At 52.3% G+C, this 27,223-nt stretch overlaps 1 protein-coding gene across 2 annotated transcripts in view; it reads right to left on the bottom strand.

The window, feature by feature from the left end:
- ADGRD1 (adhesion G protein-coupled receptor D1) overlaps positions 1–27,223 on the bottom strand; it is a 142,235-nt gene that overhangs the window by 92,435 nt on the left and 22,577 nt on the right. For both annotated transcript variants that reach the window (XM_055080627.1, XM_028480274.2), the window contains exons 5-12: positions 21,793–21,972; positions 19,126–19,380; positions 16,887–16,951; positions 15,950–16,105; positions 11,591–11,650; positions 8,957–9,074; positions 7,847–7,957; positions 6,011–6,086 (exon numbers count right to left, since the gene is read on the bottom strand). In XM_055080627.1, the coding sequence (XP_054936602.1) occupies positions 6,011–6,086; positions 7,847–7,957; positions 8,957–9,074; positions 11,591–11,650; positions 15,950–16,105; positions 16,887–16,951; positions 19,126–19,380; positions 21,793–21,972 (1,021 nt within the window). The remainder of the gene's footprint in view (positions 1–6,010; positions 6,087–7,846; positions 7,958–8,956; positions 9,075–11,590; positions 11,651–15,949; positions 16,106–16,886; positions 16,952–19,125; positions 19,381–21,792; positions 21,973–27,223) is intronic.

Genomic DNA, 27,223 nt, shown 5'->3' with positions numbered 1-27,223 from the left:
CGTGGGTTGTCCTGGTCATAACCCGGTGATGACCGTCTCTCTGTTTTTACAGATGTTCAAGATTTTTCATAATAAAAAGAGGGTTGTTTTTTTTTTAACCACTTCATTTAATCTCTCTGGTACCTCCAACTGTAATAAGAGTTTTGCTTTGGTTTCATAAATCTGATCCAGGTTTGCTTTTTTTGTTTTTAATCTATTATCTAGCGAGCAGTAACACTTGGAGGCTGGATTGTCGGTCACTCTGGAGCTGATCATACCAGGGCTTGGGACTCTTTTCTGGTTGGGAGAACCAGCTCATTCTAGATGCAAGGAGGGGGCGGGGGCCGCAGCATTACGCCCCGTTCCCTCCTCGCACAGACCCCTGCCCCGCGCTGCCTCGTCCAGGCCCCATGCCCTCTGCTTTGGGCGCGTTCAGCCAACGGGAGCACCGCTAGGAAATCAGAGGCGTCAGAGAGGAGAGTAAGGCCCACACGGGGCTGTCCCCGTGGGGTCACCCGGAGTTGGCCCCAGCCCACCGAAGGGCCCGGTACCCGTCTGGTCCTCTCACGCACCCCTCCATCTTTGCACAGGGAACTGTGTTCTCCTGGCGCCTTCAGCCCAGGGCCGTAGCAGCACGCCCCATCTCCTTGTTCCGAGAACTTTCCTGTCACTGTACTCTATCCTCTTTAGTGGGGAGCCCACCCCGACCACAGCCTTGCAATCGGCCCCTCCATTTAACTTCCCCCAGATTACCCACTTGGCCCCTATGGGGGACCCGACTGACACAGCCCGAAGTCCAGCCCTGCACCCTCACCTATGTCGGCACATTTGAGCCACAACCCCTTTGCTGGTCATCTCTGCCTTCAGTGAAGCCCAGGGAGGAGGGAAGATTCCAGGATCTCAGGGGCAGATCTGGGAACTCTGAAATCTTCAAGCAAAACACCCAAGCGCGTGGAGAGATGAGCTCTGGTCCTCAAGCAAGAGAAGTTAGCACACATGGGATAAGAAAAGGAGCCTCAGGAAGAGACCACTCCAGGTACAAGGGGCCCACAGTTAAACCAAGTCGTATAGGGAAATTAAAAAAAGAAAAATTTAACTGCAAATATTCCCTAGTAAATGAACTACTTTTCTAATGAGCTCCCACTCAAACACGGTGTCCTGCTCTCTCTGGGGTCTATCCTCATCCATCCCATCAGAGCTGTGTTCTCGCTGACCATCAGGGAAGCAGCAACGAGACACTGAAAACACCACGCAAAGGAAACTTGAACCTCATGAAAGATGCTGCCCGCGGTGACAGGGGTGAGAGCACCGGGGGCACTTGGGAGAATTCTCGGGTGGACGTGAGGCCTCTGGCCAACGGACAGCCATAGAGGAGAGTGCCCACCAGGATGCTGGACGTGAGCTCCGTGGTCCTCCGGGGCTCGGTAGCCGAGTTCTCCGTGCCCAGAGGCAGCGCAGCGGGGATCTCTCAAGAGAGAACGGCAAGAACGAGAATTTCTGCCTAAACCGGGACCCTCCTCTCCAAACTTTGCTTTGCCAAAGAGTCACGCCCACAGAAACTTTGCTAGAAACAGTGCACCTGGATTCCCAGCTCCTACCGCTCTGCCACATTTGCTTTACCTGGCATCTCACGCTCTAGACACACACGCACGCGCGCACGCACTCACGCACACGCACGCACGCACGCGCACACGCACGCGCGCGCGCTTTTCTGCTGAACCATCAGAAAGTACACCATGACACTCCACCTCTAAACTCTTTAACAGGGACCTTCTAAAAATAAAGACTGCCTTCTACATAATCCCCATCCCATCACCACGATCAGAAACCTGACATGGCTTCAATCATCGTCTGGTGCCTGGTCCACCGTCCACCGTCCCCAGTGTCCCCACGGTTCCTACAGAGAGTGCGGCTTCTTTCCCGTCAAGGAAAGGACGGCATCCATTTAGTCACCGTACCCCCTCAGTCCCCTCTGATCCGGAACAGCCCCCGTTCTCGTTACTGCTTTTCCTGCACGCTGTTTCACAGTCCAGACCAAAGCTGTGCAAAACGCCCCTTGACTTTCCTCGTGGGGAGCGTGGGGCCGAGCGTCTGGGGGCAGGATGACCCTTCCCGCTGCTTTACATCCGGGGACGCAGGACGTCAGCCTGTCCCGACGTCGGTGACACGGAGCGTGACCCGCTGGCTGAAGCGGCGCTGACAGTGTCTCCGCTCTTGGGGACCTCGTCACGAGGTGATTAACGGGTACCCTGAGGGGCGACGGGGAATAACCCTGGGCCCGCACGACCCTGCACCCGCTGGCGTCTGGCCCGAGGAGGTCTGCCCTTCTGCCTGGATCTGCTCCGCGTTACTCTACACAGGAGGAGTGCAGACATTGAAGCCAGGCAACCCGCCTAGAACGTGTCCTTCTGAAGCACGCGCGAGGCCGTCACGGAGATGCTGAGACCCGGAGGCACGCGTGCCAGCCCTGCCGCCGCAGCCGTGGACCGCCGCGCCCTCTGGGTCCCGGGCCTGCCTGTGGAGGAGGAGCAGCCAGCTCCGCTCCCTGCGCAGCTCGGACGGCTCTTTGGAAGGAAACGGCAGTCCCAGCTGCAGGCCTGGCAGGTAAGAATCAGCGAGAACCGAACACTCCTTATCGCTACGGGGCCAGGGGCCACGGGGGAGCCCCCGTGTCCAGGCGCCTGCGGAGGCCAGCAAAGACCCACCCGGGACCCGTGGACGGCCGGGCGTTGCCTTGGGCAGCCAGCACACGGGCCCCGAGTGGTCTACCCGGGGCGGGGGGGATGGAGAGCCCATCCTGCCCTGACCCCCTCCTCGTGCTTTAAACTCCCGTGCTAACTCCACTCCCCAGGGGCTTTAAGGGACATTAGGATTCCACTGCATCCCTTCCATCTCACAAAACACCATAAATGTGTGAAGGTGATGAGGCACAAAACTAAAGCGGAATGCAGTCAGCCTTGCGGGCGAGCGGGGACACTGGAGCGCTAGCAGTGCGATTGCACAGGCCTGCTTCTAATCCTGCGCGGAACCGCATAACCATCTTCGAGGCGGAGAATGGGAGAGCATCCAACCACCTCACGAAGTGATAAGGGAAGTGCTTACATACCATGTTCCAGGGCTTTACTTAAACCATTAACTCAGTGCTCTCGGAGACCCTCAGAAATCGGGACGCCGTCCTCCCTCTTAGAAAGGAGCACGCGAGCAAAGAGACCGCCAGCTGGTGAGGGCAGCCGGCTGCGAGAAGAAAGGCTGGCTCCCAAACCCAAGAGTGAACCACGGCACAGCTGGTAAGTGTCACCTCCGTGCTGCCTTGTGCTACCACAACAGGGACCACACTTGGACAGCTTCTGGGGTGACTTTTTTTTTTTGAGGTTGATGTTGACAGTAAGATATCTTTGCATCAAGTGTTGGCCTTAGAGCTAAAGGTTCAACACCTGAGAAATACACCGTCGTCGTTGCAAAATCATTCTGTTTCTGACTTCAGGAAAGTGAGCGCTTAAAGTCTCTGCTGACAGAGCTCAGAAGTCAGTGGCGTTAACGCCAGCGGGTAGAGGGCTGTGAGGAGGGGGATTCTCTGCCTGTGCGGGTCTCCAAGCCCACGATTTGCAGGGGGTATAAGAGTTGGTCACGGCGCCCCGGGTCCTGAGGCCCCCAGGAGTCCTGCTGGGTACCCCTGGGCAGTGAGGACGGAGGAGGCAAGGGAAGGGAAGGCTGGAGCCCTCAGGACGGAGGGAACCACGCCCGGAGGCCCAGCTTCAAGCACACACTTCCACTCTCCACAGGAGCTCAAAGCCAGCCCCGGCCCCGTCCACTGCTGCCAGCACTGATGCAACTGTCCACCAGGGCTGTGCAGACCACAGGCGCTACCTACTCTTATAAATAAAGTTTTCTCAGCACACACCACCCCATGTCTTTACGTATTGTCTGGGGCTGCCTTCCCACAGCTCTGTTGCAATAGAGACACTATGGCAGGTAAAGCCGAAAATATTAACCACCTGGCCCTTTATGCAAAAGCTTGCCAACACCCAGATAGAGCGATGGTTCCGGTCACATTAAATCAAAGTGCCTGCCGCCGTCTGCAACCCTCGATCCTGCCTTCCTCCCCTTTCCTGAGGGCGAGGGGCACCGAGAACGTGGTACAGACGCCGTCCGCCCACGCCCCTACCCCGGCCCGCGGCAGGGCTCGGCCATCCCTAGAAACACACGTTCATAGATTTCACTGAAAAGTCCGTTTCAGTCGGAACCTCCAGCAGCGAGCGCTGTAAATAAGTATTGATAAATTGGGGCCAAGGATGGGTCCACTATTCATTCACAATCTCAGGTTTGGGGAAATTTCCCCCAAATATTCAAGAAGGCATGTTTCCGAGGAAGGTGTGTGGCATCTTCCTTTGGGACTTTCCTGAAGAATTCTGGAAAGCACACCCAGAGTGCCAGGCCCCCTTTCTGTAGTTATAAGGCTGCCCCAGGCAACCAGGCCCAGAACCGGGCTTTCTTCCAGGTCTGCAGCTGAACCACAACTGTTTGCTCCCTTCCCCCGCCCTCCTCCAGGGTTTTGTACAGTGAGCTGGTCCCTCACATCAGGCGGGAGAGGAGCCCGTCTGAGAGACACATGATATCAGGGCTCAGGTATCTGCATCATTAGAAGGTATTTATCATTTCTTGTTTGTCTGTAGGCGGTAAAAATAGCTGCCTGCTTTTCCATCACACACGCCTCCCCGGCAGCAGCGCCAGTGTCCAAAACTCGCCCCCGCAAGGCCTTCCCATCAGCAGAGACAGCGAACTTGCAGGAACGCCGGTCCTCACACCATCAGCTTTCCCAGGCTCTGTCCCGGCGGGGGAGGGCAGCGGGGCCTCGGGGCCGGGGTGGAGGCCCTGTGCGGCTCCCTCTCGGATGCACGGCTCTCTCTCCAGCACCTTTTCGGAGCCCCCGCTCTGGGCCGGGCACTGCGCCAGACGCGCGGGAAGAGAGATGGACCAGCCCCTCTGCCTGCTGCCCTCTGTGGAGCCCCTGCCTGGGGCGGATCTGTGCCCGACAAAACCAGCTTCACCTTCCAAACACTAACTGCAGAGAGGGATCCCTTGGGCTCATACCTCGTTGGCCCTTTCTCGGCACCGGCCCTGGGCTCTGCCTCCCTGCCCCCTCCCAGGGACCCCATGAAAGGGAGGAGTGGGCCCCAGCCCTAACCTCTCCTAAGGGAACCAGCCCCTCCCTGTGGTCGGAGTAGGGCTGACCCACCCCCCAAGCCCCAGTGGGTCATGTGAGCAGACCTGGCCAATGAGAGTGCAGGATCCTCTCCCAGCAAGGCTGGGGGCCCGGACGGGCATGTGACCCAAGTGGGCCACTCACGGCCCTCTCTGGATTTTGAATGAAACTGACTTTTCGTTGATGAAAGAGACTTGCTTTCCTTCTTGAGATCTCAGGACCCCCAACCCACGTGGGCCTGAAGCTACCCGGAGCCAGCCATGCCTCTATGGAGGGGCCTGCCTGGAAGTGAGCTGACACAGAGGAGAGCAGAGGCAGGGGACATAGAGACCAGGTCAAAGAAGCATCCTCTGGGTCCCTGGATCCAGCCGTGCCTGAACCCGACTAACTCCTGCCCTTCTTAGTCACATGAGCCCTCAATTCCCTGACCTTCTGCCCAAGCTGATATATCCAACACAGTCTTGACTAATATATAAGCATGTGCTACTGGCTTCCCATTCTACAGAAGTGGAAACTGAGGCTAAGAGGTCACTTGACTTGTCCAAGGTCACACAGTTCCAGGTGGAACCGATATGGTCACTCAGACTATGCTCCTGACCACTGCACTATCAGCCTACATCCCAGGGCTTGCTGAACCCCCAGTGTAGGGGTCCCTGCGTCTTCCTCCTTTGCCCTAACAGTGAAGCACCAGGAATTAGCGTCACAAGTTCTGATACAATACTGCATGTGTTGGTGGTGGTGGGGAGGTGCGGCTGTCACAGCCGTCAGCCACCCAGCAAACGAGCACCCCCTTTCCCGCTCCGTGCTGTGTGGCCCCCAGAGACTCACTTGGTGCTGGCCGGCTGGATGTTGCTCAAGTAATAGTGCACCGAGCGGTAGAGAAGGCCCACGACGGTGGTCCAGGCTGGGGAAAGAGTAGACGGCCAGACACCTGTCAGCGTCCCAGGTGACAGGCAGCAGAGACACAGAGCTCCCCGCCAAACCCACCCGCCCAGCAACACACAGTGCAGACCTCACACCCGGGAACCCGGCAGCTCCTCGGGGGGCGAGGGGAGGGACGTTCCGGGGCAGAACTGGCCACAAGTACAGAATTTGAGTAGAGACTCCCCTCCACTCTTCAACTGTGAGTCCAACCGCGGCGATGGCCCCCCATGCGGCCCGGGAGTCAGCTCTGGACACACGGATGCTGCAGATGGCAGCGCCGGGCGACAGCGCTGCAGTCGTGAGCGCATCTCAGTGGCTGTCCGCGTCTGGAGTATTTACAGCAACGCCAGCGCTCGAGAGAGGCAGGATTTACAGTCACCCAGACGTCTGTCACGCCTTCGGCTGGGTCCCACCTCTCTGTGATATTCCAACTTGGAAACAAGAATCATCTATTCTGTTACCTCCGTGCACGAGCTTAACAGCAGGCGGGGAGGAGCAAGCTGCAAGCTGACCTCCGAGCCCTTCGGGATATTGGTCGAGTGTGTTAAAATTTCAGGGACGTATTGAATAATTCACAGAACGCTTATCGTGTGCCAGGTACTGGTATAAGCTTTGCTCTTTTAATTCTCACCACAATATATTGAGGGAGGTACTAAGGCTGTCCCCTCTCACAGATGAGGAAACTGAGGCCGGGCAGGTTCGATAACTTGCCCAGTAAGTATGTGGCTGACCCAGGATTCGAGCCCAGGAGTTCCATCCACAGAGCTGGGGCCTGTGACGAATAAGCTCTACCGCCAAGTGTGAGAAGCTTCTGTACGTACAGACCGTGAGGCTGCGGTCCTGCCAACTCTGAGAAACTGAGGATTTCTAACGGATCGTGCAGCCATGCGAGATGGCAAAAGATCCCGCTTGCAGTCGGTTGACCTCGGCATTGCCCCTGGACCCCCCCAATTTCTGTAGTTCACCCTGAGTGCGGGGGGACAGTCTCCCGAGAGCAGGACACCTCTCGACATCCCTGAGCACCTTTCACACAGGCAAACTAGAGGGTACAGGGGGCAGAGGTTGGCTCCCAAGGGCTGGGGAGTGAGGACCCGTGCTGGGGATGGGACACCACGGCCCTACAGCCCGCAGCTCGGCCCCCAGTCCTGAAGGCAGAACCCGGGAAGGGCACGGCCTCCGGCCAGATTGTCAGCAGCTGAGAATCCACGACTCCCCAGACCGCCCGAGGCCCCTGGGACGGAGGGACACACCTACAGAGGCACAGCCACTTTTCAAGGGGCAGACGGGACAGTCATGGCAGCAAAAATGGCCAGAGCCACCCGGGCCCCCGACGGTGCTCCAGGGCCAGAGAGAGTAATCGGGGTCCCCTCGGGGCTGGTTCATCACAGGCCTTGACTTGCACCCACCCAGGAGGAGGACACCGGGCCACTGAGCAGACAGAGGCCCCCCAGCAGGGAGGGGAGGTGGCCACATCAGTTCACATTCCGCTAAGAATCGCCTAGCGAGCCCGTCTAGAATGCGGATTCCCAGCCCCTCCTCCGCACTCCCAGTGCATCAGGCTGCAGCGGACGTGGAGTCGAGTCGGCGCCGTGACAACATCTCAGGAGCGTCTGATGACACACTGTGTTCCCACAGGCGCACAGAGGAGGCCTGGGGGCAGCCCCTCCGCCAGCTGACAGCTCACAGGGCTGAGTCCCTCCCCGAGGGTGCTGGGGGGCAGGCCCCCCAAGCTGCGCTCACCTTGGCTGTGGAAAGCCTCATGGGGGATCTCAATGTAGTTCTGCCCCTGGGCCGGGAAGCGGTAGTGGGAGGAATTCATGGTCTTGGGGAGCAGTTTGGCCATGGAAAAGTCTAGAACAGGGCAGACAGAGGAAGCTGCAGTCAGTCAACTCTAGGGCAGGAAACTGGGCTGTAAAACCCCACCTTCTGTTGTTCTGTTCTGTTTTTTTAACAGAACGAGCTCTCTTGGGGAGTGTAATTACCTTTAGGAAACGAGAACCTAAAAAATAAGAGTGTGCAGGGCAGTAGTTGCGGCCATGTGGCCGACCCACCCATCTACCACTGCTGGTGGGGGGTTCTGCCAGCCTGAGGTGACCACTCTGCCCTCAGCGCAGCGCCTTAGCCACGATGCCTCGGGTACTGACTGCGTCCCGTCCTGCAGGGAGACCCCTGTGCTGAGGGGCTCCTCCTCCACGCCAGGGACCCCACGAGACACAGGAAAATGAGACACTAATCTAAGTGAGGCAAACGCATCATCCCATATGGAGGGACCCGTCTTGGCCGACAAACTCCCATTAAAATGAACCCGAGTGGGTGAATTAAGCTTACTTTCCAGAGAGTGGCTCTGGTGGTAAAGTATTAGGGTATCACGCTCCCTAGACACAGACCCTGAAAACAGAAGGGCTGCGACGTCGGCCTGTAGGGGACCCCGTGCCTGTTGTCTTGGAAAAGCCTCCAGCTGACCCCAGGAAACCTGCTACCCCACGGACACTCCAGGGGCTGCCGCTGTTTGCCTCCTGTTCTGAACTGAGACAGTTGTCACCCGAGATGAATCTGGCCCCCAAGTCAGCATGAAAGGCTCCTGTGGTCCTGTGTGCACATCCCAGCTAAGCACGGCTGCCCCGACCTAACTCTGCCTTCCCCCAACATATCACTGTGCATCAGGCAACGCAGTTTAGGACAGCGGAGAGGTGCATCTCCAGTGACGGTGTGTGAGGTCTGTGCGTCCCTGGGCGCATGCAAGAAAACGCAGGAGTGGAGCGGAATTCAACAGGCGGGTGGCATCCCCTGCACCCCGCTCCCCTCCTGCCGCACGGCCGGTCCCCGCCCGCACCCACGCTTCCGAGCTACCTGCCATGGATGAGGAGCCCGTGATGGCAACCTGGGGCTCGCTGGCCTTCAGGTTGTAAGATATGTGGTCCATGACGGCGTCCACGGTGTCTATCAAGCCCAGCACCACGGCACTGTCCTGCAAACAGCACGACACGAAGGAAGGAGACGTCAATACGGAGCTCGCTCAGCACGTGCGCCCGACGGAGGCAGCAAATGCACCAACGCACAAGATCAAGCTTCAGGCTCACTGTCAACGTTCCTGCAAAGGAGGAGGCCCAGCATCTGCTGAGCAACATGGCGGGCCAGGCTCCGCCCTCACGATGACCAGATGAGAGGAGACACAGTCACGCCGCTACCCCGTTTCACAGGCGCAGAGGGGACCACTGAGGTCACCCAGCCCAGCCGAGCTCACAGAATGCGGACGCCGGCTGAGGTTGAGCCCGGTCACCCAGACCATCAGCTCCAAGGCTTCCGCGCTCAGACGCAGAGTGACCACACCTGGTCCCCACCCCACCCTGAACTCACCGGGGACCTTGACAGGTCTCTGACCGGCCCCCCAACTCCACCCCCTTCTGCTTCATGAGGAGGGGGTCACGCTCCCAAATACCCTCCAGGAGGAAGACACCAGCACTCGTGTCCTAGTCTCTGAAGGGGAGGAGGCTTCGGAGGCGCCAGCACCTCAAGTCACCCCTGGCCTCCCCGACGTGCCTGGGGTGTCCCTTCCCCTCCAAGGGCCTCTCCGCTCTGAGTCCCCAGGGCAGAGATGATCCCAGTGGATCCCCAAGAAGGCAGGGGTCCCTCATGGTGGCCCCGTATCTCTGCAGCCAGCTCGGATCAGGCTGACTATCCCTCATCCTCAGACACACGTCTAGCAGGGCAGGGGGCGTCTCAGTTCCCTGGGAACACGGTGTGTGACTCTCTGCCATCACACCCCTTCTCTCCTTCCTGCCTTTCTGAAAAAGCATCTGTCTGTTGCTAAGCGTCCCAGGTGTTCTCTCAAAAACACACGCTCCATGAGAGTCTAACGAGTTGGAAATAGAACACTGAGGCCAATTTTAGACATTTTCTTTCAGGCCTGTGGCCTGATTTCAATCAGCCAAGCACAGTTAAGCACATGAAAATCTGTGTTTCTGGCATGCAGATCTGTTGGGTAGTGGCTGATTCATACCTTCCCTTAATGCACAGTACAGCCTGCCTGAGTCTGAATAGTTTCATGATTATTCATATTTTGTGGCAGAGCATTAAGAAAAAGTTCATTTAAGATGATGCAGAAAATACATCTGCTCAGGTCCTCCACTGGCCATCCTCTGGGTGTTTCCCAGGCAGCAGCCCTGTACACATCGTCCCCCCGGAAATCACGAACTCTGGAGCGCTGTGCCTTTTTAAATAGAATGTGTTTCTAGGTAAGATTATATCAATCTTAAGTTCATAACCGTCTTCCTCTCCCTTTGCCAATGTGAAGCCCGATCTCATTCCATTTGAAACTGTTCAAATAAAAAGTTCATCAAATGTAAACCCTGGAGCCATCTCATTCATAACGAGAGAAGGTGATGTCGTTCTGCTTCAAACTGGAAAATATGTTTTAAACCTTACAGGAGTTCAGGAGAGGGAGCACTTTAAGTAATGGTGTGGTCCCAGCCCTTCCAGGCAAGGCAGTTAGGAGCCTTTCTCCCCCTTCTCCACCCCTGCTGGGCAACCTGGAAGTCACATTTTTGAGACAGCAGCATCAGAAAATGGACAGAGCCAGGATCCCCAGGTCACTGGGTGGAGAAGAGCTGACCCACGTCAGACTTGGCATGAGTGAGAAGTAAATGTCCACTGCGCTGAGCCACTGAGATGTAGGGCCTATTTGTTACTGCAGCATAGCCTAGCCTAGCCTGACTGATAGAGCATCGCAGAAGATACTTAATATTATTGGGAAATGCCCTTGCCATGATTAAAGAAAAACAGATAAATTCAGATATATAGCATATGTGTAGACTATATATGCAAATAAGAAAATTAAAAACTAGATTTGAGGGGATATATACAAGAGTGTTAATAATCATTATCTCTCAGCCTGAGGATTTCAGGTGATTTTTATTTTATATATATTTTTAGATCTGCATTTTCTAACTTCTCCACAACATATTCACTTGTTTTATTTTTCTTAAATAAGTAAAATCAAGAAAGTTATTTTCAAAAAAAAAGAAAAGGTATTCCATTCTCCTAATTCTTTAGTGTACAGAGGAAAGGAGAGGCTGCTTTGATATTTACTCTTATAATCATGAAGTGTATATTGTCACATGTTCTACCTTTTTCATTTAATCTAGTGATCTTTAAACATCAAACATGTGTTTTATTATCATTCAAGAACAGTGTGATGGTAAAAAATATGTTTTTAAAATGATAAACAAGCACACATTCCTCATGAAGAAATCCAACTGTTTTCCTGTTCAGTGTTGACAACAGGACCACGGTACTGATGCTCATAGAACTGATCCATGGAGAAGACAGAGCATTGCAAAGCAGTCGTATATCCAGTCAAAATTAACTCTAATATCCCAGAGATGCATCATTTCTCTTACAGATGTGAATTGGGCCATACTTATGCCACTTCCAGAAAGACAAAAAGGTGCCCCTTTTGAAGATCTAAATGTTCTTTTCTCTTACCTCTGACACAGCAGTCCAACTGGGCAAAAAAAGAACCTCTCCCACGGTCTTTAAGAAAGTCTAAAGGAAGACAAGATGACACTGCTTAGCATGTATCCTTAAGCCTCAAAATTATAAGACTTTGGTTTTCCCATCCCTGTCAACCACGGGCTGGGTTTTGCATATACACAGTAGTAAACCAAAATAGCTCCCATTAGTGGATCTGGTTATATTGTACAAAGCCCTTTTATAGATGTTATAGATGTCATCTTATTTGCTCCTGGTGACAATCCTTTAGTCAGTGACAAACATTTAGATGTTAGATGTGTGTTCACAGCTTAGTTACGGCAGCAGCCCTGAGTACAGTACCTGGAAGATATAACCAGCCCTCAGTAAAAGCCTGTTGAACAAACGAATGAATGAATGAACAAATCATGGCCTGCTCCGTGTGCTTTTCTTGGCATGAGAAGCCAAGCTGACATAAAAACCCACTTGTTTAATTGGAAATGACCCCTCCATAAGCAGAAGTTACTCGGGGTCCCTTGGACAAATCACCTTAAAACCATGTTTGGTTTGGTTCACTATTGCTCTAAAAAAATGAAAGTAGCTTGTAACATCTTCAAATTGGGAGATTTAAATGAAACTAAGTGAATTTCCTCCTTCTTGTGAAAAAAGCAGAAGCTTGGACAATTCTTATCCCATAGTCCCACACGGCCACCATCGACCAAAACTGAACAGCAGCTGACCCCTTAGGTAGTTGTGCATTCTCCAGCTCACCCCAGTCCTCACCACTCCCTAGTGCCTTACACCTAATCTGTTTCACTCATTTACATTACTCATGTAGGTTTTTAACAGTGCGTCTCCTACTACAGACACCAGAATTAAACTTAGAGCCTGATCTAAACCTCCTATATTTCCACCAAACTGCCTTCTCCAAAATGCCACATTCTTCCTCACACTTTTAGACACTAAATATTTAGAGAACACATCCTCAAAACTCTTCACTCTTTCATTTATCTTTATTTGATAAATACTTATAAGACCCTAAAGTGCAATGCCTTAGAATTTAAAGATGAAGTTTAAAAATTAAATATGAAAAAAACAATCATGATCCCTGCCCTAATTGGGCTTGAGGCCCAGCGGGCAGAGTTTACAATCGAGAGCAGGGGTCAGCACTTTTCTTTAAGAGGATCACCTAGTAAAAATTTTAGGCTTTACACGCCATACAGTTCTGTAACAAACACTCAGTTCTGCCACTGTAGTGCAAAATCAGTGACAGACAATCCATAGCTAAATGAGTGTGTTACAATAAAACTTTATTTACAAAAACAGGCAGTGGGCTAGATTTGGCCCAAGGGCTATAGTTTGCTGAGTCCTGATCTAGAGCAGTTCAGCTGAATAGAAATATAATGCAATACACAGTTTTATATTAAATTTTCTAATAGCCATATTTTAAAAAGTGAAAAGAGGTGAAATTACTTTTTAATAATACTTTTGACTTAGCCCAATATATCTAAAATATCACTTCAACATGCAATCAATATAAAAATCATCAATTTGGGGCTTCCCTGGTGGCGCGGTGGTTGAGAGTCCGCCTGCCGATGCAGGGGACACGGGTTCGTGCCCCGGTCCGGGAGGATCCCACCTGCCGCGGAGCGGCTAGGCCCGTGCGCCATGGCCGCTGGGCCTGCGCGTCCAGAGCCTGTGCTCTGCAACGGGAGAGGCCACAACAGTGAGAGGCCCGCATACCGCAAAAAAAAACAAACAAACAAACAAAAAAAAACATCAATTTGATAATTTACATTCTTCTGTTATACTAAATTTTAGAGATCCAGTGTGTATTTTAGATCTTGATTTGAACTGATCACAGTTCAAGAGCTCAAGAGCCACGTGTGGCTAACGGTCTCCTTATCACCCAGCACAAGAATTGACTTCTTCTCACTTTCCTGTTCAACTGTTTGTGGTGAGAAGCCAGGGCATGATGGAAAATTGGATATGGATGCCAAAGATTTTTATTTCTCATCCAGTCAGAGATGGGCGGAGTTTGGGGTAAATCTGCAGGATTCCTCTCCAGGACACCCAGAGTCAGGTATCTCAACACGGGCCCCCATCAGAGGTCTCAAGCTGATGGCCCACAGGCTGAATCTGCCTCATAAATGTCTTTTATTTGGTTTGTACACAATTGCTTTTAAATTTCAGTTAGCTGTCCCCCTTTTTTTTTTAATTGGATGATTTTCCATTTCAAAATCAGGTACGGAGTTTTGCCTGCAAAATCAGAAGAGGTAATTACCCTAAAGGTTAAAGTCAGGGGACTCTTGAGCAGCTCGATGTCACTCCCTGTGGGTGGGCACCTTCCAGTTTGCCACGGTCTCTACTCCTCCCTATTGTCTATCTGACCCAATCATCCATTTACTTTATTTGTCTGGCCCCTACATGCATTTGAGTTTAGGACCCCTGACAGTGTCCAGTATATCTGAGGGGAAAAGGGGAGTCAAAAGGAAAGAGGAAATCGCCAAGCTTCAAAAGAAACTGTTTCCTATGTAGACCTGCATTGAATTCTATGTTCCCACGTAGACATCTCTTCAAGACTATGGAGGGGCCGGACCCTCCCGTTCACCCCTCCGGGCAGTCTGCTCCCTCTGGGCATCCTCACACCCACCCCCAGAGCTCACGTGCCGAGCCCGGAAGTGCTTCCTGTGGGGAGCCCGGAAGTGCTCAGAGTGCCGCCTTGGCCCCGCCCATACTGCCATATGATTGGCTGAGCTACCAAACCAGGCCCGCTCCCCTTCGCTAGTGATTGGTCTAGGCGCAGTCATGTGACGGATCTCTGCAGGGAGAACCATGGGAAAGACTTTCCTCCCCTAAAAAGAAGAAGGAGCCCCCTGACCTTGCTTTCCCTCCTGGTGGTTGTTACTGAGGTGTGATGTTTGGAACCGTTCCAGCCCCTTGGAAACAGAGCAGAACGCCAAGAGAACGCCAAGAGAATTGTCCCACTGCTACCCAAATCCCTGCTGTGAATGGAGACTGAAGTAATCAAACCTGGAGTGAAGCAATTAGATGCCCCTATTGTTTTTAAAATAGTCATATTACTGTTTATTTGCAGCCAAAACCATTCTAGGAGAGAGACTTGGGTCATCAAATTATCCCCATAACACAGACTGGGAAACTGAGGCTTGAAGAAGTTAAAAAGTTGCCCAAGGACATAGAGCTGGGGGGTCAAGCCCAGGCTTGCCTGACTCCAGTATCACTGAGCTCCTGCAACTCAGGACATCCCCTCACAGCACTTTTCAGACTCCGTGGTCCATCTTCATCCTCTCAGCCCTGAGCCTCTTGGAAGCAGGAAGTGGTTCTCGGTCATCCCAGATCCTCAGAACCTAGCATGTGCTATGAATGAATGAACGAAATCTGAGACGTCTAACTCTTGCTTCTGTCGCCTGGGCAGGAACGCTATGGTGTTCAGGACCCACCCTGCATTTCAGGATGTCTTTGTTTACAGAACACATGCTTTCAGGTACTTCTTTGGATCTGTCTTCAACAAGGAAACCAGTAAGAATTAAGAACTCTTAAAAAGCACTCGCCAAGTGCCAGACATACTATGCACATAGGAACCCTTTTAGTCCCCAGTGAGGTGAGTACTATTATCTCCCCATATCTCAGATGAGCAAAGTGAGGCAGAGAGATGTTACATAACGCGACCAAGAGTGCGCTGTAAGTAACCGGCAGAGACATTCAACCCAGCAGTCAGACCCTATACATCCTGCTCTTAACACTTATGCTGCATTTTTGAAGTGAAACGGTCTCAAGCATCCCTTCTTTCTGCACATCAACCAGGAGCCCTGTGCTGAGATCGAAGTTATCAAGCCCCCAAGAGCCCAGCATCCTCCTCTACCTTGACCTAGAAAGATTTTGAGAATGAAAAGAGAAAACACCTTGGTTCCAATGCCATACGTGGTGCATACCCTAAGTGCTTTACGTAACTTTGGGAATTCCCACTGAGATACAAGTCACAGTGTTGGGGTCGCACTATGGCCCCACGGCTAAATCTGCCAAAGACCCAACTCTACCTTCTACCTGTTGCCAAGGGAGGTGGCAGAGTTTAGAGCAGGAGTTGCAAACCCAAATGCCTACAGGGGCCAGGTGGATGGAGAGAGGGGCCAGGCTGTCTGGGCACTGGGTAAACAAGATGAAGAGTCTAGTCTCATCTGCAGGAGACTCTGCTGAGCTGCGTAGAGCTGGCTGGAGTGGCCACGCCATCTGGTTGAAATCCAGACTTTTATATTAAAGTTTCTGATTTTTTCAGCCCTGTGTAGGTCAAAGTGGGCCATGGTCTGGCAGTTTGCCAATGCTGATCTACTCGGCACAGAAATCGAATAGCTTTACCTTGGTGAGATTTAATGCTGTTTCCTCTGAGAGGGATTTATTGGGTAAGCTGAGGGACATATTTTGAAGGTAATTCAGAACGATTCCAGGACTCTCGAAGTTTCTTCTCTCCTCTGTCAAGTTGGTTATGATGGGATGGTTCGCATCAACGGGCACCTAAAAGAAATGAGCAACATGAGCTCCTTTAAGAACTAAAGCCAAGATTTCTACAGAAGTTCAGTGTGTCCCCTGGGCCTCATGCTTCTCACACCATAGCAATCATGGGAACAGCACCTACTGTATACCAGGCACTCTTGTGACGACTTCACAGATAGTATTAACATTGCATCCTTACAGCAGCCTCATGAAATACGCACCCGTCTGATAGATGATACTAAGCGTGGAGAGGCTTACGCAGAAATAAATAAGAGAACTGGGACTTGAACCCACGCAGATGGTTCTAGAGTCTGTTCACTCGCTATTACATTAAAGTTCCCATGGAAGGGAAGCCGATTGATCACAAATTAATTCCAGAGGGGAACACTTTCTAAACGTATTGATCCTTTCCTCAAACATCAGAAGAAAATGGCGCCGAGAGAAGCCAAGTGTCAAGGCCAGCTCCTCTTTGTTCCCCGCTCATGGTGCCAAGAGCACCAGAAAACAGTCTCGGGTCGGGGGTAGCGGGGGTCCCTGGGAAGTCTTGTTGGCTCCGTGTAGGCACCTGAGGCTACAGGCCACACGGGAAGCAGGTCTTCCGTTTAGTCCCTCCGCGCGTTGAGATTTAGCGCTAGTGTTGGCTTCCCCCCCCATTTATTATTTCCTCCCAGACATTCATCATACGGCCAGTAAGACAGGACCAGACTGCGTAATGGGATTCCCACTCTCCCGGCATATAGTCCAAGCAGAAAGACATCACCAGGATGGGGAGGTGGGGACGACATGAAATGCATCTGCTCACCGTGGTGTTTGCTGTGGGTGTCGTGAGGAAGCCGGGTGGCGTTGAAGATAACAAAACATGCTTTCCTGGAAAAAAAATCGATCATGCGTCATTAAGGGCTGAGCCATGGTCTCCTCGTTCACCCTCAGGAAGGCCTGTCCCTATTCAAAAATCTACCAGCTTCAGAGACGAACTAAGAAGAGTCTGAGAACGTTTTGAGTAGCAATGTCGCTGGAAAGATAAAGGCCTAATAGATCAGCCAAATGGGCAGATTGTATGGATTTTCCCAGGTCAAATTATTTTTCCATTTATAGTCTAAATTGCTTGGGAGTAGTCTTTAGGCAAGTCATCGTATAAAAAGATGACTTTATACATGCTTTTACTGATTTCAAATAAAGAAAGAAGCAAAAGAAATGGATTTCCATTGCATCTGGACTACTTAGAGATAAAACACAGAGGGCTGTGAATCGCTGGGCTGGGACAAACAGGAGACCTCGCCACGTCCCCGTCCAGTGAGGTGACACTGGTGTGGACCCCATCGGGTGGTGGGGAGACCATCTTCCTGAGCCCCTCCCATCCCGAGGATTCTATTCAAGACCCCATTTGGTCCATTACGAATGATTATGATAATGAAGACATCCAACTACTTCTAATTTTAGTACTTCCCAGTGAAAACACAGACTTAACTAGATACTCTACTTCATTTCTGGAAATCCCTCAAGTTGCTTCGGGTGGCCTGAGGGAATAACCTCCTCACCCATCCCTGGTTCCAGGAGTAAATGACCCTGTGGGTGGAGGTGGGCAGCTGGTGAGAGGGTAAGGTGCGACACTGCTCTGGGGAGCAGGGCCCCAAACACTCTGTTCTCCAAGTCAGAGTGACATCCATTCCCTGGATGCCAAGGAGCCCCGTCAAATTCACATCTAACTCATGTGAGTCCATAAGAGAAGGTGAAGGACGATAAAACTCAGCCCAGCGGCCCTGTCCATCCTCGTAACTGATGACCACGTGAGACTAGGGTGAGAAACGAGAGTCGGCCGGGTCCTAAGTCACTCTCGGCTCCCAGCTGGCTCTTGTTATAAGAGCATCTGATTGTGCAGAGTGTGTTCCTAGTGTCAAAGAAACACACTTTCAAACCGTGGGACTCTGAACAAGTCTGCCTGTTCTGCTTCCTCGGCTTCTCTACGGAAGGAACTGCCAACCATCGCAGGGCTGGGGGGACACCTGAGCGGGGGGATAGTTGATCAACACTCTGCCTTTGTGTGAATTAGAAAAGAAGAGGCCACCTCAGCTGGACCGACCCATCAGAAAATGGCGCTGCTCTAGCTAACAGGTTAGAAGAGGGGCCCCCTCCAGACAGGTCACCCAGGGAAACGCCCCCTTCGGGTACCTGCAGCCCTAGCTCACAGCTTCCCGTGCAGACAGATCTTTATGCAAAGGAAGGCAGAGTCCAAAACAGAGACTCCTAGTGACGTCATATGAGACACGAAAGGTCACCTGTTATATGATTCCATTTATATGGAATATCCAGAATAGGTAAATCCATAGAGACAGAAAGTAAATTAGTGGTTGCTAAGAGCTGGGGAAGGAGGAAAGGGGGCGTGACTGCTCACTGGTGCTGGGTTCCTTTGGGGGTGATGGTTGCACAACATGTGGACATAGTAAGTACCACTGAACTGTACACTGTAAAATGGTGACATTCACGTTTTATGAATTTTACCTCCATTTTTTAAATTAGTGACTTTCCAAGTCCCACAGTTCATCGTGGTTGAGTGAGGATCTGAACCCAGGTCCAACTGTCCCCCGGGGTCCCTGATCTGAACCACTGCTCTGTGCTAAGCAGGAAGGGGGCGTCCTGGGGGCGCTCCGAGGGCCCGTGGTGGGTGAGTCTGGCACGCGGGAGGCATGTGGTAAACATCCGTGGATCAAACGCACTGATGGACCTGGAACACTTGATTCCCAAAGCTTTCCATAAGCATCAATCACAAACACCTCGAAAACTCCCTGGTGACCAGCAGGAGAATATTCATCTCAGTGTGTTTCTGGTAAATTGTGAATTCCTCCATCTCAGAGGGCAGGGGTTCTAGAAAACCCATCGTATTTATGAGGCTGATGAGGACACGTCTCAGCCTGCAGTGCTGACGGCCGCATCAGGAGAGGGAGGAGAAGAAAAACGCTGGGAAGGGGAGGTGGGTGCGAAGCCCGCCCCCTCCCCAGGGGCTGACGTCACACCCGGCCCGCAGCCCCTCCCCTCTCACTGACCAATGGCAGCTGTGAAGTACATGGCGATCTCCTCCGGCGTCAGGGCCCGCTCCCAGATGATGAACTCGTCAAAAGCGCCGTTCTCGTAGCGCTTGGGCTGGTCCTGATCAGACCCCATCACGAGGTTGACACTGGGCTCCCCGTAGGCATGAGACACTTTTCCACTTGGGTCTGAGGTGCTCAGCGACCCGTTGACGTAGACTTTCAGGCCCTCCTTGGACTTCCAGGTAAATAGGACATGAGTCCAGTAGGGGCCTGGGAAAGAGCAGAGCCAGCCTTCTGATGCTGTGGGGCGAGCTCCCCATGCAGTGGCCATTCTAGTCGTAAGCACGTTTCTCTTTCTTACGACCACGGGTCAGCGCTACCGTTGGTTGAGTCCTCATATAGGTCATAATCCACATCTCACTTCCCTCAGTCCTTAGGAGCACAGGAAAGAAGTTGCCCGCCCCCCCCCAAATCCCAGAAGCCGTTCAAAGAGACCCTTTGCCATTTTAAATTAAATGCAGTCATAACTAACGGTCAAAACTTGTTCAAAAATATTTCTTTAACCCTGCCTAGGCCAGCACAGGGCAGGTCAACGAGGCCTATCTGAGGGCCTGATTCAGCCCAAAGGCCACTGATACCCACCTGTGTCTGCCCTGACCTCAAGCAGGTGATAGCTAACAATATGGCAGCACCGAGGGAGAACAGACCACTCCTGGCTCCGTCAGGATCCTCTATCAGGAGCCTTGGTGATGACTCGTCTCTCTGTCATGAGAACCGCGTTCACCAACAAGCAGAAAGTTCACTGGACTTTGAGGGCAGCTTTGCCCCACAAAGGGCCACACCTGCGTGCAGGTGCGTGCTCAGACGCCCTCAGGGACTTGCTGCTGGAAGACGCCCTTTGTAGGAAGCCTACGACCCGAGCCAGGCGGTCATCCTAAGTCACCCAGCAGTTACCCCGGGGTTCTTGCTCGGGATTGTGCAGCCTTCTAACCGTGAGTCTCCAGAGAGCATTTGGATCCGAGACAGGTCCAAAGCCTCACTGCCCTGGAGGGTGAAAATCCCTTCAATGGACAAATAAAGAGCACACTGCCAGGCAGAAATGTTTGCAGTTCTCCCCATTTCTCTGGGTGGGGAAACAATCAGGATTCAGCAGATCTGACCTTCAAACATGTTCAAGATAAACGACTGGGTGCCTGATACTGTGGCAGCCCCAAGGGGCACGGAGATCAGACTCTCACGGAACAGACTGATAGCAGGTGGAAGGTGGCAAGAGGCATGAACAGGGGCAGGACAGGCAGGTCTGAACAGGTAGAGGACGCAGAGACAAGCTCTGGCCTCGGGGATCAGAGAGGGCAAATACGCAAGATTCTCTCAAACTCTGCGCGCACTGGATTGGCCCCTTTTCCGGGGGTGGAGGTACGAGCTCGGTCCCGGCTCAGTGCAGCGCGGGATCCGGCAAATGCGTCCTGTGCTCACGGGCCGCCCTCCCGTAGGCTCCTCGTGTATCAGCTCATTCCACTCTCCCAGTCACCCTATGGCCGAACACTTACTGTGCTCACGTTCCAGGCGAGCACACTGCGGCGCCGAGCAGGCGAGCGGGGCGCCCGGGCGGGATTTGACCCGGGCTGCGAGGCTCCAGGGTCCGTGGTTCTTTAACTGAGACACGCAGCCTCCTTTAAATGGTCCGGAAATGAATTTTCCTTGCCTATATCAGAGATGTCATTTCCTCCCGAAGGAGATCGTTCTAGACTCTCCCTTTGCCCTCCACCTCCGCGATTCCCTTCTTAGTCTCCAGTCTGGACTGGGCAGCCCGTCCACGCTACCTCGAGACATTCTGAGTCCCCCATCGCCTCTCCCATCTCAGTTCCCACTCCAGACCTCCAGCCGCCCCCAGCTTCCTGGCCCACACCTCTGACCTCATGCCCGGCCAGCGCCGGATCTCACGGAGCCCCGGAGGAAACAGGAACCGTCAGACAGAACCGCGTGGCCTCCCAACACCCACCTACGCACTCAGCCACATCTGCACACGCCCAGTCCCCACACACTGGTCCAGAGCATCCCTCCTGAATCCCAGGCCCTCACTGGCCTGGTGCCCACGCGCCTCCCCCTCTGGCAGCCTTTCTTTCCCCCAATCGTCAGCCCCTCTTTTCCAAAAGCTTTTTCACGGCGAAGTCTAAACATCTGCAAGTCTACGCCGCTAAAAAGAAGGAGGAGCAGGAGGCCGAGGGGGAGGAGAAGGGAAAGAAAGATGCAGGAGGAGGGGGGGAAGGACAGGAAAAGGAGGAGAAGCAATCATATCACTGTGCTGAGCACTCCTCATGCAATGTTCCATTTAACGCCCCCCAACTGTGAGGTAAGTGCCCTTAATGCCTTCACTAGGGAAACTGAGGCCCTTAATGCCTTCACTAGGGAAACTGAGGCTCGGGACGCTAAGTAACATGGCGCAGCGACCCCGTCATCCCGTGGTCAGGGGGAGCCCAGGCGTCGCCCGAAGGGCCCCGCCCCTCGTCCTCCGTGCAGACATCTCCGCAGAGGATGTCACCTCACCCTTTCCAGCAAGTCCTCCCAAGCAGCCCCTGAGAGGACGGGCCTCCACCGCCCGCAGGCCAGGGGACCGACAGTGGAGCGCCTGGCCTCCTTGCACACCCCCGAGCATCCCCTCCGGGCCAGCGGCGCCCTTACCTGGGGGGCTGAAGGTGGCCTCCCACGTCATGGAGTTGTCACGCGTGTACAGCTCCACGGAGCCCTTGCCACCGCTGGAGCCGACTTTGAACCCGTTGGAAATGACCTGTCCCCCGAATGCGAAAGGGGTTGTTCTGGACTGTTCTGCTTGCGTCTTCCAGAAAAAAGAGAACGTGACCCCTGAGGACAGAAAAGGCGTGGGGTTATTTCTAATGAAAAACGGATGGGACTTAACCTCACTGAAGCAGGTCGTTCTCGCTGCTCTTTGTTTTTCAGTTAAAAGGCAATTTTCTTTTTTCTCATTCCAGACACAGTGTATGCTCAATCCAGAAAATACCGTAAAAACAGGTAATATTTATGAACAGCTCACTAAGTACCGGACACTTTACTAAGGGTTTTAAATGAATCCTCTCCTCATAAATACTACAAAACCCGATTATCATTCATCGGCTTACCCCGCAGGCAGACGAAGAAACGAGTCCGGTTTGCCCAAGGTCCCTGAACTAGAGACTGAGTCAGATTAGACCCAAACTCAGTCTGACATACAGACGTCGGCAGTTAAGGTAGCTCCTTCCAAAGCCTCTCCATAAACATATTTGACAGAGAAAGGAACCAAGTCATACATACCGGTTTATAAGCCACATGTTTTGAAAACTTACTACATCATAGACCCCCTCCAATGTCCATAAATACACCTCTATGTCATCATTGTTTGTATCTGCACCTCATGACATTCTAAACAGGAACTCTAGGGAATTCCCTGGCGGTCCAGTGGTTAGGACTCTATGCGTTCACCACTGAGGGCACGGGTTCAATCCCTGCTCGGGGAACTAAGATCCCGAAAGCCGTGTGGCATGGCCAAAAAAATAAAATAAACAGGAACTGTAATTTTTTTTTTTTTAATTAAAAAAAGGGCTTCCCTGGTGGCACAGTGGTGGAGAGTCCACCTGCCGATGCAGGGGACGCGGGTTCGTGCCCCGGTCCGGGAAGATCCCACATGCCGCGGAGCGGCTGGGCCCGTGAGCCACGGCCGCTGAGCCTGCGCGTCCGGGGCCTGTGCTCCGCAACGGGAGAGGCCGCAACGGTGAGAGGCCCGAGTACCGCAAAAAAAAAAAACCAAAACAACAGCAAACCCCTACCCCCATGGCTGGATCTTAAAGTTTCCTTCAACTTTTAATTTCCCAAACAGAACTGGAAGCTAAACCTTTCTGCACGTCTCAGATTAGATGCCTTTAGGATAAATTCCCAGTAGGGCATTTCTAGTCAAAGAGGAAGCCACTTTGAAAGGTTTTGCAACCTACAATTGTTCATTCCCAACAAAGTGGGGCACACGAAGGCCCTGGCAGCCGAGACAGCCAGTCCGCAGACTCCTAAGTCCTGAGCCCGGTCCCTAGGCTCCACGTGGACTAAACGGTATGAACGAGCTGGCCCACTGGTGGGTGTGTCTCCATCACTGGAAGCAGGGGTGGGCGTAAGGAGCAAGGCCAGCCCTTGATGGTGAAGACCCTCACCCACGAGCACTTTGCAGTCCAGGGGCAGGCTCCCTGGGGAGGGGTGACAGTGGCCACACCTGGCCGGAGGCTCCTGGAATTGCCCTTTGGATCCCTGATCACCTCCACTCTGCTTCTCTGAATCCAGTAACATTTACCCTTTCTTTGCCCATAAGTAATTGTGTGTGTGTGTGTGTGTGTGTGTGTGTGTGTGTGTGAATGCATGCAGCCTGCCTGGACTCGGTGGTAAAAGCCGGAAATAAATCAGGCGGCCTCAGCCCTCCCAACCTGGCCCAGGCTCTGTGGTGGGAAGGCTTCACTGATGCTGAGAGAGGAGGTGCCCAGAGTTGATCAAAACTGGGTCAGGATGGGGCTGGGAGGGGAGCGGGGGCGACCATTTGCCCTGGGCCTTACTTATAGAAATGGCACCAATTTTAGACGTTGGATCTTATCTTCAAATGAGATTATGGGCACAGTCCAAGAGAGTCTGAATTAAAAGAAGACATTTGTCATCAAGTATAAACTTCTGTCCCATCACCACCCACCCTGGCTGTAATGCTTTATGAATCAACATATTTGTCACAAGTTGTTCAAATGTCTTGTGACAATACAATTGTGACAATTACATTGCATTATACCTTTGTAGGTCGAAAGCCTTAATACGATTAATATAAGCATGTAAAACATGGCATGATTATATAACCCTGCTTTGGAATTTCTCTAATTTTTTTTTTAATGTAAAGGGGAACCTCAAAATAACGGAGGAGGCTCAGAGAGACTCCAGGGTAGAACTCAAAGTCGTACGTTCTCAGGGCTACTGAGGAAAACGAAAAGTCCCCAGAGAGCCCTCGGGCACAGGTCACGCCAACAAAAGGACGGGACTTCAGCAGTTTGCTCCGAGGGCGGCTGGGCTGTCCCAGACACTGTTCCACTCAGCAGGTGGAGGGGACTCCCAGGCCCGGGGCATCCCAGTACTTCTGTCTGCCTTGCACTGCAGTGGCGCAGAGTCCAAAAACAAAGACCCAAGCCTTCCTGCCATGCCTCTCCACTCAGAAACAACCAATTTCACATGGACACGAACACGGCACATTGTGAAACTTTTGTTATGAAATGAAGTCCCAGCGGGATTCACAAAAGTCTATTTTTTCCAAACACTTTGCTGCATTTAAAAATTCCTTTCACTCAGTCCTGTCTTGGCCAAATATCTTTCTGTCCAGGAAGTAAAATAAAAATAAAACATTCAATTTGGCATTAGGTAAGGGAAGACTGAAGCGAACAATGGTTACTACAAGCCAAGCTTTTCATTTTTGTTCATTCAGCCTACAAAATAATCATTTCTATCTGAGGAACAGCTTGTATTTAAATATCAATTTACGCCTTCACAGAGTCTTAAAAGATTCACAATGAGCCCTCTAATATTAGCATTTTCAGGAACTTTGCTTCTTGCACTTGGAATTGTCAATACAGAGGAGAAAATATCTGAAAAAAAAGAAGTGCAATATTGACAAATTGATTCAATACTTTTCTTCTTCTTATGAGCATTGAATCCTCATCCGTCCGAAAAAAATAATGTGAGGAAAGTTCTTTCTCAATAAGACCAAAAAAAAAAAAAAAAAAGAAAAGAAAAAATATCCAGCTGTCCCAAGAAAAGGTGGATACATTTGAGTGCATAAATATTATAAAATTTTGCAAGGCAAAAAATTTACCATGACAAAGTCAAAAGACAAATGACAACCCAGGAAAAAATTATTTATAAAACACTGAACAAACAAGAAATGAATTTCCTTACTATATAAAGAACACTTTATAAAGAAAAGTAGGATCACTACTGCTTAAGGAGAACTTACTTGGAGCAAGACAGAATGTCCCAAGAATTTTCATGTATTAATTCTTTTAGCCCTCCCGACTAGGCTTAGGGTTAGGGTTATGAACTAGGTGTTAGTACGGTCCCCATTTTACAAGTGAGAGGACTGAAGCCAAGAGAGGTAAAGTAACTTGTCTAAGGCCACACAGCCAGCGACAGAGTCAGGATTCGAACCAGGCAGTCTGGCTCTGGAGTCTGCACTTGTCATCTCTCTGTCTTCCCTTGGAGACAGTGTTGTTTGGGAGAGGACTCACTCGCTGAATTAGACAAAAAAGATTCGAAGGCATTCCATGGAGGAGAAAAATGCACACTATAGACCTGGGCTAGGCGGGGAAGTCTTCTTGTGCGTTATCCTCTCGGTGTCTGCTGCGGGCGGGGCAGAGGCGGCAGGCAGGGGTGGGTAGGGAATCTCTCCAGGTAGAGGAGCAGCTCTTCCCAGACCCATGGACTCAGCACCTTGCCCTGCATGTTGGTAACTCAAAGTGGACCAAAGCAGCAGGTAGCAGGGAGGGCAAGGCGACCTGCAGGTGATGTAGCAGCCTGGCATCCATCCTCCCTCACCCAGCACAGCACCTCCACGTTCTTGCGGGGGACCATCCTCCCCACTCCTGTTTCCTCTAGATCAGGTGGGGCTGACCACACAGGCCCAGGTTCACATGGGCTGGACCAGTCGGAATCACAGGGAGTGGCTCAGAGATGGACAGGCTTCAGCCAAGAAAAGGGAGTCCCGGAGACTCTGAGCGGACATTGCTATCACACCTGGAAAGCCTTCTTGGAACAGGGCCAGAGCAATGGAGGAACACAAACTTTTGGTGACGTTATCTAAGCACCTGGACCCAGCTTGTGGCAGGCGCCATCTCCCAAAGAAGCCACACCGTCTCCCATTCCATCTGCTTTCATGCCATGTGACCTTCCCACTCTCCACCAAGACTCAGGCCAATTTCTCCACCTGCCCTCTGACTGATTTGACCAAGCGGAGGCAACAGAAGTGGCCACGGCCAAGTTCCAGGTGCAGCCGTTAACTGTCTGGGAGCTTCAGCTTTCTGCCTCTTGGAGCTCAAAGCCAACATGGAACAAGTCCAGACTCTGCTGGTGGAGAAAGAAATCATGTAGAGGAGCTGGAGGTGCCAGAGATGCAAGTGAAGAAAGTGGCCTTGGATATCCACCTCAGGGGCACCTTCAGAGGACCCAGTCCTGGCCGCCACGGCTGCATCTGCGTGAGAGCCCTGGCAACCCCCAGAACCATGAGAGGTGATGCTAAATTGTGTTGCACTTGCTAAGTTTGGGAGTGCTTGTTACGCAGCAGTCGATAACCAGAACACAGTTTTTACCTGGATCCACTCAATAAATCCCCCAAGCCTAGCCGAGTTGCGTTTCTGTTGCTTACAACCTTTCAGCTGAAGTTTGACAATCCACAGAGGAGTCCCCTTCCTGACCCCAAAGTCCCACCAAAGACCACCACAAGGAGGTGCACATGGCTCCCTCCTTCCTTCCTGACCACTACGGTGGGTGGCTGATTTGGGGGAGGATGCTGGAGAAGCGGCTGCAGGGTGAGAGGGGGAGCAAGGAGACTCTCCATCCTTTCCCGTTTCCAAGAGGACTTGGTTCAAGACAGAGGTGGCCCTAGGCCTGTGTGAGATGTGCGTCCACCTACAGGGCAATGGCACGAGAGGCCATGAGCTTATGCACACACGCTGACTATGACAACCAGCTGAAAGCAAGTTTCCACGAGAACCACCCACAGCCAGCAGAGCAGGCTCAAGAATGTTCTGGAGGGCTTCCCTGGGGGCGCAGCGGCGGGGAGCCCGCCTGCCGATGCAGGGCAGGCGGGTTCGCGCCCCGGTCCGGGAGGATCCCACGTGCCGCGGAGCGGCTGGGCCCGTGAGCCGTGGCCGCTGCGCCTGCGCGTCCGGAGCCTGTGCTCCGCAACGGGAAAGGCCGTAACAGTGAGAAGCCCGCGTACCGCAAAAAAAAAAAAAAAAAAGAGTGTTCTGGAGTGGGAAGCTGAGAGCATCAAAACCAACGCCATCCCAACAGGCACATGAAAAGATGCTCAACATCACTAATCATCAGAGAA

Source organism: Physeter macrocephalus, chromosome 19 (assembly GCF_002837175.3).
Source record: "Physeter macrocephalus isolate SW-GA chromosome 19, ASM283717v5, whole genome shotgun sequence".
In the NCBI taxonomy this organism is placed as follows: Eukaryota; Metazoa; Chordata; class Mammalia; order Artiodactyla; family Physeteridae; genus Physeter; species Physeter macrocephalus.
Note: the sequence above shows the minus strand (reverse complement) of the source record. Positions and strands in the feature narration are given on the sequence as shown.